General features: G+C 39.4%; 1 protein-coding gene across 3 annotated transcripts in view; it reads left to right on the top strand.

Moving 5' to 3' along the window:
• Positions 1-13,364, top strand: part of Rbfox1 (RNA binding fox-1 homolog 1) — a 176,113-nt gene that overhangs the window by 53,991 nt on the left and 108,758 nt on the right. For all 3 annotated transcript variants that reach the window (XM_028778317.1, XM_028778316.1, XM_028778318.1), the window contains 3 exons: positions 317-370; positions 6,979-7,071; positions 8,841-8,901. In XM_028778317.1, the coding sequence (XP_028634150.1) occupies positions 317-370; positions 6,979-7,071; positions 8,841-8,901 (208 nt within the window). The remainder of the gene's footprint in view (positions 1-316; positions 371-6,978; positions 7,072-8,840; positions 8,902-13,364) is intronic.

Genomic DNA, 13,364 nt, shown 5'->3' with positions numbered 1-13,364 from the left:
GGGAGGGAGGGAGGGAGGGAGGGAGGGAGAGAGGGAGGGAGGGAGGGAGAGAGAGAAAGGAAATTTTTGGTTAGTATTTTGTCCTGGGCTCTGACAGTGTCCCTTCCCTGGTAGAAGGGCTATAGTCAGAAGATAATGAATACACCAGGATTTCTAGCATTTTCACATTTTAAGCATGTTACTTAGTAACAGAAGAAAAAAATGCATGTTCTTAACTAAGTGAAAGCTCTCTGACTTGAAGAGTAATTATTGGTGTATGTTGTATAATTTATCTGATTTCTCTCTTTGCTCATGAGATATTTCTGTTTCTTTGCAGCAATTTGGTAAAATATTAGATGTTGAAATTATTTTTAATGAGCGAGGCTCGAAGGTAAGCAACTTGATTCAGTTTGGAATGTCTTAGCTTGTTGTGACATGTCTGTCAGGGACAAGGGAAGTAACTGCACTGCCTGAATCAGCACTTGAGAAATGGACTTTAGTGGGAACGTCTTTAGAGACCGCCTCCCATTCCCTAAATGTTGAAAAATGCATTGGGTTCCATTGAAAATGGGTAGGGGTTAGTTTTTACCTTCTGGTTCGAATATATCAAGATATAATTACATATCTTAAATTTCCACAGGAAAATTACCCATGCCTAAGAAAATATAATGATGTTGCTACATTTTTTTGTTTTTCAGTGATAATTATGTTCTTTATATTAAAAAGTGAGTTGATAGTCTCATGAGCAGGTAAATATGTGATTACTCTGTATTAATAAAGTGCAGTTCTTTTCCTGGGTTGGAGAGGAGAAAAGTTTTATATACACCAATCTTTTGAACATAGTTTTTGTTCATTAGTATGTTTTACCGATCCTCACTTTGTATTGTGTATTGGTCCGAGTTCATTTTCTTACTAAGAAATCAGTGTTTCGAATCTCTTTTTTCTAGAGCTGACAATTGTTCATGGAAGGCTCTGAGAAAATTCCAGTGCCTACATAGGAAATGTAAACATCCTACACATTCAGTGTGTGCTTTCTATCCATGGCTGTAGAAGTGTGGTTCCAAATGTGCAGCATCAGCATCATTCAGGAGCTCATTAAAGATACAAACTCTGCATCTCCAGCCCAGACCTACTGCATCAGAAACCCTGAAGCTGGTCACAGCAATCCACACCTTAGCAAACCTCACAAGCTTGTCCTCAAAATGCCAAACACAAGTGTCTGTTTTTTCCTCAAAGACCAAGCTTTCACCTGAATATAGAATAGCTTTTGCCCACAAGTATTTCATCACTCTCTCTGTTGATGCCATAAGAGCTTTCTCTCTCTCTTTTTAAATCTTTATGTACCATGAGAAGATTCAAATGCTTTGTGCAAATACTCCTCATAGGAAATAATTGCATAAGAAGTTTCAACATTGTCTATGAAGTTGGATGAGGATGGAGAGAGTGGTCATAGAATCCAGATAAAGCACAGACATGAGTAGCTCAGATTCTGTGTACAGTAATCATATCTTAAGGAACCTTAATCTCCCATCTTCCTTCCATCCTTAGCCTCTGAATGTGGGTGTTGAGACCATTTTTATCAGATGCAGAGACACTGCTTGTGCTTAATAATGCCCCTTCTATGGGCAACTCAGAACAAGTAGGCATCCAGGTAGGCCCTAAGCATCACTGGTTTTGTAGTATGTCACATGTTACCATAATCACACTATGAAGCAAACCTTATGATTTATTATCCCTTACAGCATCTGCCCTCTGCTCAATTCCTCCTAAATAGATTTAACATTGACCGAGTAGTATAGTGTTGATTGAATTAATGAAACAAAATTTGAGGACTTGATTTTCCACATACAAATAGTTCTATAATCTTTCAGATGAATGGAAAGTCGTTCCATTAAAATTCTATACTTCTGCACATTTAGGGACCTGGTCTTTCTTTGTCGACTTTAGCCATTTTCCATTCTTGTTGTCTGACCTCTTAGCCGTGGTGAGGGGAAGAAGTTAGCTGTTTGTGTTTGAAAACCATTGAGTATTTTTATGCCTGGAGATCAAGGTGTATCAAGAGAAAGATATAGTTAGGGCTAAACCTGGCTCAGGCCTGGTGGATTCCTGGCAAAATGAGTGAAGATGACATACGATATGTCCTAACTCTGTCCTGATTCTGAGCTCTTTATCTTATAATTGCCATATAGGCTTTTTTTTTTCCTTCCTTGTTGTCTGTGGCTTGTTTAGAACTTCTTCTTAAATTACATTTTGTTTAGTAAGATTTTTGTCAGTTGAAGAAAGCTATTCCATTCCTTTCCGAGAGATGTTTGGGGATATCACTAAAGCACTGATGGCTATTTTCCAAGTACAAGGCAGTGCTGTTTTTAGGACTTTTCCAATAATCTCTTTGATTAGCCTGTCCCTGAAGGCTCTAGGGAAAAGAGCATTTCCATTTTCAGCATCTGAAGCTTGGACTTTGTCAGGCCATTTTGTTTTTCTTTCCTTTAGCTTAGGTAACATCCAGAATGGCTTTTGGTCTCTCCAGGTGGGAGCCCTCACTCTCTTCCTGGGTGATGCCATGTCCCTAGAATGTCCCTGGGACTGTCCAACTGGGAATTCTACCTGGGATGACAGCTTGTACATGGATAGTTGTTACATTTGGCATCTTTTATTGGAAAGGGCCTTATTTAGAGAAGCATTTCCATCTTAGCCTTTAAGAAAATAAATCATTGTTAAGAACTCACTTCCATCAGGTGCTGCCTCTATTGGCAAGGAAACCAGTGTCCCCAAAGGACCAGAAAGTCTCTTGGTCCTTTATTCTCCTTTATTCTCAGGTAGGGAACTACCTGAGGCAGATGACTCAAAGCTAAGAGAGGGTAACTCTATATGTGTGTGGATACACATCCACAGGCAGTATCTGTGGTGTTTTAGAAACACACAGCCTGAAGAGTTGGCATATATGTAGAAACTATAGGAAAAAAAATCTTCAAAAGGAATGACAGACAGACTTGCTCATAGGAACTGGACTACATGCAGGTGTAATGAATAACACAATCCAATTATTATTTTAAGAGATCTAAACTTATTCTTTTGCTCCCAAAATGCTTTGTTTCCCAGAATAAGTCAGAATTAGTTATTCTCTATTATACCTAAGAAATGTGCAATTTGGTCTTTGATTTAGTGTATACACATCTGTGGACCAGTTCCCCTTTAGTTGAATCATTCTTGAGGAAGGGAGACATGCTTCTAGCTGTCAGCTTTTCTTGAGCATTAGGAAAGAGCAGTCATGAGCAGCTGCCATTAAATGTGCTGCACTCTGCTGTGGCATGAGGGGCTGATGAGACTCTAAGTATGTGGTTGGAAGTAGAGAGGCTTCTTGAGAGGAGGAACTAAGCTAAGGGGGAAGGAAGAAAAGAAAACAGAAAGGGAAGAAGATGGTATCTCACAAAGACAAGAGGCTGTATATGCAAAAGACACTGGAAAGACGTGAATGCGAGGCTTTGGCCGTCAGGACAATGGGTTTCTGTTACCCTCTTGACATCTCACCTCACCTGTTCTCCACGAGTGCTCTCTGCATTGGAGACTCAAGGGCTTGACTGTTCATTTTGATTAGAATGTGTGAATTCCTCTTTTTAGCATACAATACAGGGTATCCATTTGAGGGCCCCAAAGGAAATCCACCACTGAAAGATATCAGAAAGAAGCAGGGAGGAAGGGACAGGAGAGTGAGAACTTATGATTCACTGAAAGGCATTGAGATCAGCAAGCCATGCTCTAGGGCTCCACTTTGGGTCAGCTGGCCTGTTCTTCATGCTTGTCTGTCAGCACAGACCCCTCCTCCAGGAAACCCTCTTCTCTCATCTCTGGCTGCCTGTCCAAGTATAATCTGAGATGGTATGTCTCTGAGGAGAAGGAGATCTGACCATAATCTGAACTCTACTCTCATCCCTCTTTCTCCCTCCCTCCCTTCTTTCCTCCCTCTTTCTCTCCCTCCTTCCCTCTTTCCTTATTTCCCCTTTCTGCCTTCTCTCATTTCCTCATTTCTTTTATCCTTCGCCCCTCCCCCTCTTTCTAGCCCCTCCTTTTTTCCTTTCCTTTAAGATTCTTATTTAATTATGCCATGCTAGCAATCAAACTTTGTCAGACGATCATTCTATCATTGAGCTAACCCCCAAGGTCCCTTTTATTTCTGTTTTTTGACTGAGTCACTTAGACAGACCTTGAACTTGTGACTGTCCTGCCCCAGCTTCCCTAGTATTTGCACTGCTGTACCCAACTTTGTGTGGCTAGAATGGGTGTAAGCTCTTCTTCCAAGCTCCACTGTTCCACACCATTACGTCATTTCACCACCAACAACCTCTTCAATCTAAAGATGCTTTACTCTCCAAGGCAGAGACGAAAGTAATCATCTTTTTAAGAATGTCAAGGTGCTGTTTCCTTGAAACGTGATCTTGATCACCAGGAAGGCCAACAGACACCATCATATACCTTAGCACCCACTTCCACAGACATTAGGGCCCAGGGCTTTAGCGACAGAGCATCTGACATCTGAGAAGGACAGGTGAACATATCTCTACTCCTGATGGCAGTTTCCACATGGGACTTCTGATCATTTTCTGACCCAAAGAAGCTGTAACATTCCTGTTCTGTATGGAAGGTAGACGTTTCCAAGCTGCTGGATGTTTGGGGGATGATCTCTAGGACAAGCTCAGCTTTGAACCTGCCCTTCACAAGTCTCAACATGTCATTCAACAATATTCTGGTCCCAATAGAAATGATGACACCCTTTCCTCCATCTGTGAAGTGGGAACTATAGATTGTCTTTCTTTGCTTGAAGAGAGGCTACAGATCCCTTATTTCTCTTACCTATTCTTAAGTGTCTGACTTGGAGGGTTGTAGACATAGGCATAAAGAAAGGAAAGGGCATGTCTGAGACATCTTTGGCATATGATTTTTACTGTGCCCCCTATATATATGCATAAAATTAGAGTCATAAACTCACCCTTCTCTACTGATGTTTTTCAAAGCAGAGATATAACATTTTACTTATTCCAACACATACAATTTTGTTTCTGTGGGTATGTAGTAGAAAGATCAAGGAAATCCAACCATGGAATCATGTAAGTAGTCTTGTGAGGCAAAAGAACATCTGTTCTCTGCTAGAGTTTTCTGATGTGGCAAATACAAAATGAGGCTCAGGAATCAAAATGTGAACGTGCTTCTGTTCCTTTCTAATAAACAGCTGAATTTTGGAACCACTAGCCAGGGTAGAGTTGTCAAATGAAGCAGCTCGTCCCCTCAAATTCTGTTCTTTACCATCAAAAAAGTAATCATTCCTTTCTCACCAAAGCTAGAATACTATTAGCAAATATTTTTGATCACCCAGATTATGTAGGCAGCATGTGCAAAGTTTTTATGGGGCATGTCACTATATATTAATTGGATCACTCAGGCATGACCTATTTATGAATCCTCACTCCAGGAAAAGCAACGTGAAGTCATTCAGTCAAAGTAACTACATCTAATCTTTTACTGTGTCTTCTATTGACAAATATCCATCTCCCAGCACCTCAACACATGCACAGCTCAAAACTTTCCACAGACAAGCCCAGTTTTAGTGTCTTCTAGCTAGTGCACCCAGAAACCCTTCTCCAATATCCTTCAGTTATGAGGTCATCGTTAGAGCCAACTCTAGGATGGCTGTTACTACTCTACATGTATGATTATTGAACGTTTTATGTTTGTAAAGTTGAATGTCATCCATGAGGATGAAGCAGCTGTCTTGACTGTGCATGAGGCTTCTTCTGTGCAAATTGACAATCCCCACCACACAGTGAAATATTACTCCCAACTTACCCCAGGGTACCCACACTATTCAAAAGGTTGGTGTATATATTTCTAAACAATATGTACAAAGAGGCTTAAGAGTTTTAGAAGTACTAGTAAGTCAGATTTCTATACTCATCATAAGAACCATGTCAGTGAAGAAAAATGTAGATTTTGACAACATAGATGAATAGGGCTTGTGATAGATGCTGAAATATTAAAAGCGAAGACTATACTTGTGAAGCAAAGGGTGTCCTTGCTATTTATTAGTCAAAGAAGGTCTCAGTGTGCTGCAAACATTCGCCCAATCTGGGAACTCTCTTTACTTTTCTAATTGTTGATATTGCAAATGACTATCAGCCTAGTACCATATAACATTGTTTTCTTGTTAATAAACTAATGTAAAATGTCAAATTCCAATGTCTTTTAATATTTGAGGGAGGGGGTGGAGGGGCAAAGTACATATGTAGAATGGAACTTGCTTATCTACATTATTAACCAACAAAAGTTTATTTGTATTCATTTCATGTGATTTATGTTTTTGTTTATTAGAACCACAAGATCAAGATTTGTTATTAAAAAAAAAAAGGTCTTTCCTTTTTTTAGGCTTGTTCCTTTTATTTTTGAGAAGCAAAGGCTGTACAGTTGACAGACTTGAATAACCCTAAAACTGCATGAAGAAGACCTGTTCTTAAATCCACGCAGCATGACTCCGTAGGCAATGTGACAGGACTTGAGCATTCACTGTTGAATTCTGTGCACACATTTTATTCTGTTTTATTTTTAATTTGCATGTCAAGAACCTGGTTCCCTTTCTTTTTTCTCGTTCTTTCGTTTCTTCTCTGTGGAGACTGTACACTTATTTTGATTTCATTTTTCTTTTGGTTGGTTTCTTTTCTTCTGTAGTGATGTTTAGAAAGGCATTTTTTGTTTGTCGGTTTGGTTTTTTGTTTCCATATCCATCTTTGAATTCTTTAGGGGTTCCAGCTAACGGGTGACAGGAAAAAAATCTCGTTCACATTTGGTGCTTAATGACTGCACATCTTAGTGTTCTTATAATTTCTCTAATTTGCATGTTACAGAACCGAAGCCAGGACAAGAAATAGCAATGAAAGCGAGAGAACTTTACCAAGTGGTCGTTGACTGAAATAATAATATGCATGTTGTTCTCCTTCTCCCTCCTGCATGCAGGGATTTGGTTTCGTAACTTTCGAAAATAGTGCGGATGCGGACAGGGCGAGGGAGAAATTGCACGGTACCGTGGTAGAGGGCCGTAAAATCGAGGTGCATGTCCAAAATATTTTTCCTTTTCCTCTTTTTTTATAAATGTCTGCTTCACGCTCATTCGTCCTTCCAGGTGCATCATTGGTGTCTCGTGTGTGACCCTATTCCCTTCTCATTGTTTATATATATTTATATATTTATATATATTTATATATAAAAAGGAAAACTGGCCTTACTTTTTTGTTAAATTTTACTTTATGTTATTCTTTATAGGACTGCTTGAGAGTAGATGGCAAAACTGAGATGACAGGAAGGTTAATAGGAAAGGTTCTGTTTGTTTGTTTTAGTTTCTTTTCAATGGTTTATGAACAACGGGTGCCATAGGATCCAAAGAGGACACAGTATTCAAACCAAACCAAATATAGCAAGCTTTGTTTTATTTTGTTTCTTTTTCAGTCCACTTTAGGGTTGAAGAGGGATCCACAGTGGTTTGCAAATTAGACCAAATTTCAAAGACAATAAATTCAAAATTCTAAAACAGAGAAGAAGAAGAAAAAAAAAAAGAGAGGCACTTGTCATTAAATGTTTCACTTGAAAACAAAAGCCAGCTTGAATTCTTGCGTTCTTCCGATTAGACATTGAATAAGCAATCGGGATTTCTCATCTCAATACATTGCCTCTGTTGATTGGCAATGCAGACCCCACATTCTGACATCCAGCGCCTGCCCGTTATACCACTGGGTTCCTCTTCAACGCAATCAAAGGGTCATATCTGTTAAAACTTAAAAACAAACAAAAAAATTACCAGTTAAAAATGCTTTAGTCTTTGGAGTAAGATGTCGCATATTTTGCCTTTTTATTTCCCCCCTCGACGGTAACGCTTAGGCCCCTCACCAAACTCTCAGTAACCATGGTAACTGTATACAAACCCATGCTGGCGATGGTGGTGAATGGTAAGTGACGAGTCCATCTGCCGCTTCACGTATTTAGTGCTGATATATCTCTATACATATCTCTCTACCACGTGAATTTTTTTGACTTGTTGTATTAAGTTTTCTTGATGCTCCATTTTTTTGGGTCTTTGGTACGCCTGTAATTGAGTGTACGTTCTAAGCTAGCCTGGGAGGCTCTGACTGGACTGAGTTACGAGCAGTGCACATCTTACTCAGACCCTTAACTCCATATTGTGTTACACAATGCACCCTCTCCTTTACCCGTTTGTTAGCTGTGACCTTAAAGCTTGAATGACTCGTTAATTCTTGCAATGTAAAAGGCTCTTGTTCCAAGTGTTGAATGCTAGATGTTGCTTCCCAATGGTTCCCCCTCCCGGAAGTGTTGCACATGGCTTAAACTTGTCTGTCCCTTTCCTTGACATTTATGTCCCCTGTACTCTGTCTCCTCCCTCTTTTCCACTGCATGCCCCTTCCATATTAACTCGATTTCTTTTGTTTAAAAACCTATTTCTTGTTTCTGTGTTACCATGGAGCACACGCATGCTTTTAAATCTTCAATTATGCAGTATCTTTTAATTTGCTTTTACTGTCTCTTTATTAAACTTTTAAATGAGATGACATCGCTTTATTGAAATGATTTGTAAGTTAAATTGGTTATGAAGTAAATGTAATTATAAAAGTGTATGATCTGGGGGGTTGTGCATCTATTGCCATTTGTAAATTAAAATGCATTTTAGTTTTTGTTTTAAGTTTTTGGGGTTTTTTTTGGTGTTGTTGTTTGATTTCAATAAGTAATGACAGTCATAATGCATGCAACTAATTGGATTATGGGCTGGCCTCATCGTCTAAACTCACTTGAGTTTTCTATGTGTATAGGTTAATAACGCAACAGCACGTGTGATGACTAATAAAAAGACTGTCAACCCCTACACCAATGGTAAGTACATATCTCCCTTTCACAGGAATTCTTCTCTGCCTGTCGGGACACAATGTTCATTCTTTAATCAGGGAACCTGTTTCTTTTTTGTTTTCTTCTTTGAAAATGTTATACATGTATACATTTTTCTCTTTCTCATATGCATCCCAAATCCCCCTTCCAGTTCTCCCAAGGAGTCTCCATCATATCTCCCACCAACTTTATGTCTGTCTGTCTGTTTGTTTGTTTGTTTGTTGTTTGTTTGTTTTAACCCACTAATTCCAGTTAGTATTGTATGGGATGATCCACTGTGGTCTTGAAGAACCCATTGGGGTGGTCAAATTCTTAAAGAAAAGTGGCCCTGATTTTCCAGGCTCAGTAGCCACAGATTGCCAACAGCTTAGCCAGGGGTAGGGCCTAAGAAGCCTCCCACCAATCTATGCTGGAATTATTTTAAAAAAAAAAGTGCAGGTCTTGGGCTTGTAAACCCATCTGCTGTGAGCTCATGTGTGCCATATGCCACATTGGCCCTCCATGGCTACTGTTTCATTGCTGACCGGCTACAATGAACTACTTCAGAGATGATTTTCACAGCAAAGCACATATAGTTTTCAAATTCAGCCATCCCATCTCTCTAGAGTAATCCCCACCCCCCAGGACTGACACCAATCATGATTTGCGTGATTTAACTTCTTGTAATGCTAGCAAATTAAGGAAAGACTAAAAATTTTGTTATTTTTAAATCCATATATCCTTAATAATTTGTCACTTGTGGAAGTGCAGTTACAGAATTTAGTTCTGGCTTTCAGACTTCTTGGATATTAAAGTCTTCTGAGGAAGCTGATGGCTGAGCCCCATGGGAGAGTGGCTGCAGAGAGGACCATTCTCTCTGATGCAGGTATCCCTGCAGGCCATGGGGCCAGGTGAGGCCCTGGGTGTGTTCTGCAGACTCTTGTAGGATAAAGAATTTCTGTGGTTACCATAGTTCCCAGAATTTATCATTACAAAGAACTGACCTGCAGCTGTGGATGAAGCTCAGCTGAAGGATACCTGCTGAGCATGAAGGAGACTCTGGGTTTGAGTCCCACCATCACCAGAAAAATGTGCTTCAGGTTTATATGAAGAGTTATTAAATTTGTTCTCACAGTTTGACCCATTTCTCCTTCTCAATATAAAGATCTAGTAAGGAATAAGAAGGGAGATTTCTGTTTTTATTTTAATTCACAAGAAAGATGATGCAGCAGGAAACAGCTGAGTCCAGATTCCAGCACACACATACAATCCAGGTGTAACTAGACACTTGCTTGTAAGGACAACTCCGTGCAAGGTGGGGGCAGAGGGAGCACTCCAGCTAGCTGGCTGTTAGCTTAACTGTAGCTTCAGTGAGCCACCCTGCCTCAGATAGGAGAAAGCCATGGCACTGTAAACCAGGATATCCAACTTTCTGTACAGGCTTCCCAACATGTGTACACGTAACACACACTACTCATATGCATATGTATTCAATACATATGTAAATAGAAGTGGTCCAGCAAGTTAAAGTGTAAGAATACAATAGAATAATTACATCCATGAAATTGAGCAGTATAAAGGTAACTAGGATTATGAGAAAAACTCCTGAGTAATGAAATTCATGTACACTGTGATTTCAGCTGATGTCAGTAATTCTACCCAAATGGCTATGCTATGTTGAATAGCAAGACCAAAAGATACTTCTCTTTGGTTTATAAGTTTTAAAAATAATGTAATTTTATTACACACAACAGGAATATGTATGAAATTTCTATTTTTAAAGTTTTAATTATACATGAAACATAGACTTATTTTAAGGCAGAAAATAACCAGGGAGGAAACAAAGTGAAAAATGTTTTGGCAAGTATTCTTGCCAGCCTGGCTTGCTCCTCCTTTTAGGGGAAGCCACTGTTTCAAACTATTGCCTATAATTCAGTTTGCATTTCAGTCATAGACATACATAGACACATAGTTCTGTGTGTACAGTGTTCACAATGTGATCTACATATTCCTAACATAAATACCATTATGACATGCATAGCTTTTCATCAGCTCTTATGAGTCAATTAGGACCTCTTTAGATGCTGATCCGTACAGACAGAGCTAAGCCCTTCTCATGACTATATAGCATTCCACAAGTTGATTCGAGTCTTCAATGTTCACTAATGTTTCATTATTTTGGTTTCTAGTTTTGTACTATTACCAACACATTAGCATTTTATAGTTTTTCTCTTATCTTTTCTGCTGATGGTAACCAATTTGATGATGTCAGTGTTCTTACATTCAAAAGCAATGCGATTAAAGCAGATATATATCCTTAATATAACACGGAAAGAAAGAAGAAGAATTTATTCTGCTGTCCACTTTCCCTAGCCTCAGCAATGGAGGACATGCCCTTGAACTGTATAAATAGTTTCTCTGAGCCTCCAACATCTCTGAAATGACATGTTTATGGGGATTTTCTATTTGAGAAAAATTCATAGCTCTGCAACTGGCAGGTGATCACCCTGGCATCCACCCTAAGTAATGTACATTCAAAACTCATGGCATAGCAAGTGTGTGTGTGTGTGTGTGTGTGTGTGTGTTCGTGTATGCTGCATAATTGTAAATGTACTTGCATGCATGGGAAGTTGTGAAAATGGGTTGAGTGGAAAGACAAACAAACAAGCATACAGGAGACTGGGAGGATGGGTAGAATACTTAGGAATGAGGGCCTGGTGCACATACCCAGCACTCATGCAAATGGCAAGTGGATGTGGCTGTTTGCCTGCAGTATCCACATCTGGGATATGGAAAGATGGAGGAAATCTTGGAAAAGCTGGATAGGTAGATAAGAGACCTTCCTTATTAAATAAGGTGGAGAAGGATGCAGGAAAACATAAACATGGTGACATGGTGCTCTGGGCTCCATTTGTATAACCTGAGTGTGCACGTGCTTGCACATACACACACACACACACACACACATGTCCACAGACATGCAAGCACACATACCTATTCACAGGCACACTATAACACATACATACATACATACATACACACACATGTTGACATATATGCAAGCACACGTACATATTCACATGCACATACAAGCAAGAATATATACATATTCACATGCATACTATAATTCATACATACAAATGTAAAACAAAGAAATCAAATGTGATTCCATAAGCCATGTAATGTATATGCATATTTATTTTAAAGGAAGAGTTATTGATTAATTTCACATCCAAGGAATAAAAACTGACTCATATAGAAATTTTAAGCACAAGTCAAAGCCTATTCAAAATGACTAGTATTTTTGTAACACTGTGTGTTATGTATGATCTGAGACGTTTCAAAGACTGTGCACCCAGGTGAAGGCCCTAGAAAGGTAGTATCATAATTTGTATTTTAAAAAAAGAGGTCATATAAGTAGTGAATGGAGCCTCTTCTTTCATGTATGAAGTATTGCCACTATGTCTATAAATTTCTTCAAATTATAACTGAATACAATTTGAGAAAATAAAGCCCCTTAAAATTGTTAGGAGGGTGTGAGTTTTGTAAGACATAGTGGTAGTGAAGCTTTCCATCATGTGACACAAATGCCTGGCATAAAGAGGAAAGGTTTGTTTTAGCCAGTTAATTTCAAAGGGTCCCTGCAGGAGCCCATGGCTCTGTGGGCTCTGACTTGTGGTGAGAGAGAGCATCAGAGACAATCCCTTTTTTGGCAAACAGGAAGCTGAGATGTAGACTGGACCATGAGAAACCTTCACAGGCATACTCCCCGAGGGCAACTTTAAGAGAGCCTGAAATTTTCAACCCCTTCCTCAAACGCCCTCATGTAATGAATTCATCAGGTGGTTAATACCTTAAGTATGCGTCTGATCTAATCACTTCCCAGCCTCATCATCTGATGAGCAGGCCCTTGATACATAAGCCTCTAGATAGCATTTCATATTCAAGCCATCACAGAGAATAAAGTGTTGATACCTATGAAGCCATACTGGGATAAGACAGTAATTGTTTTGAGATTCTCTCCTTAGTTGTATGATTTATATACCATAGAAGTAATACCTTTTCCAAAGTTATAGGTTGTCAAACTTTAAAGCCTTCAAGCTTTCTAATAAAAAATTAGTTGCCAATCTCATGTTCCTGAGTTCCTTCAATAATACATCCAAATGAGGTCTCAACAGTTTCGGGCTCTTCATGATGCCTAAGACTAGTCCTAATGCAATGAAAAGGCAGCATAGGAGAGTATGGAGGGGTGCTGCTGGAGAAGATTGTGACTGAGATCAGTGTGGAGGATACAAGAGGTAGTCCGATGATGTTCTAATATACATACATTATAAAAGACAATAGAAAGATATGTAGAAGTTTCGCAAATTCAACCTGTCAGAAAGCTCCCCCAAAGGGGGAATTAGCCTCTCCCTCCCTCCCTCTCTCCCTCCCTCCCTCCCTCCCTCCCTCCCTCCCTCCCTCCCTCCCTC

Source organism: Grammomys surdaster, unplaced genomic scaffold (genome assembly GCF_004785775.1).
Source record: "Grammomys surdaster isolate TR1022 unplaced genomic scaffold, NIH_TR_1.0 334, whole genome shotgun sequence".
Lineage (NCBI taxonomy): Eukaryota > Metazoa > Chordata > Mammalia > Rodentia > Muridae > Grammomys > Grammomys surdaster.
This window is presented reverse-complemented; position numbering and strand designations above follow the sequence as displayed.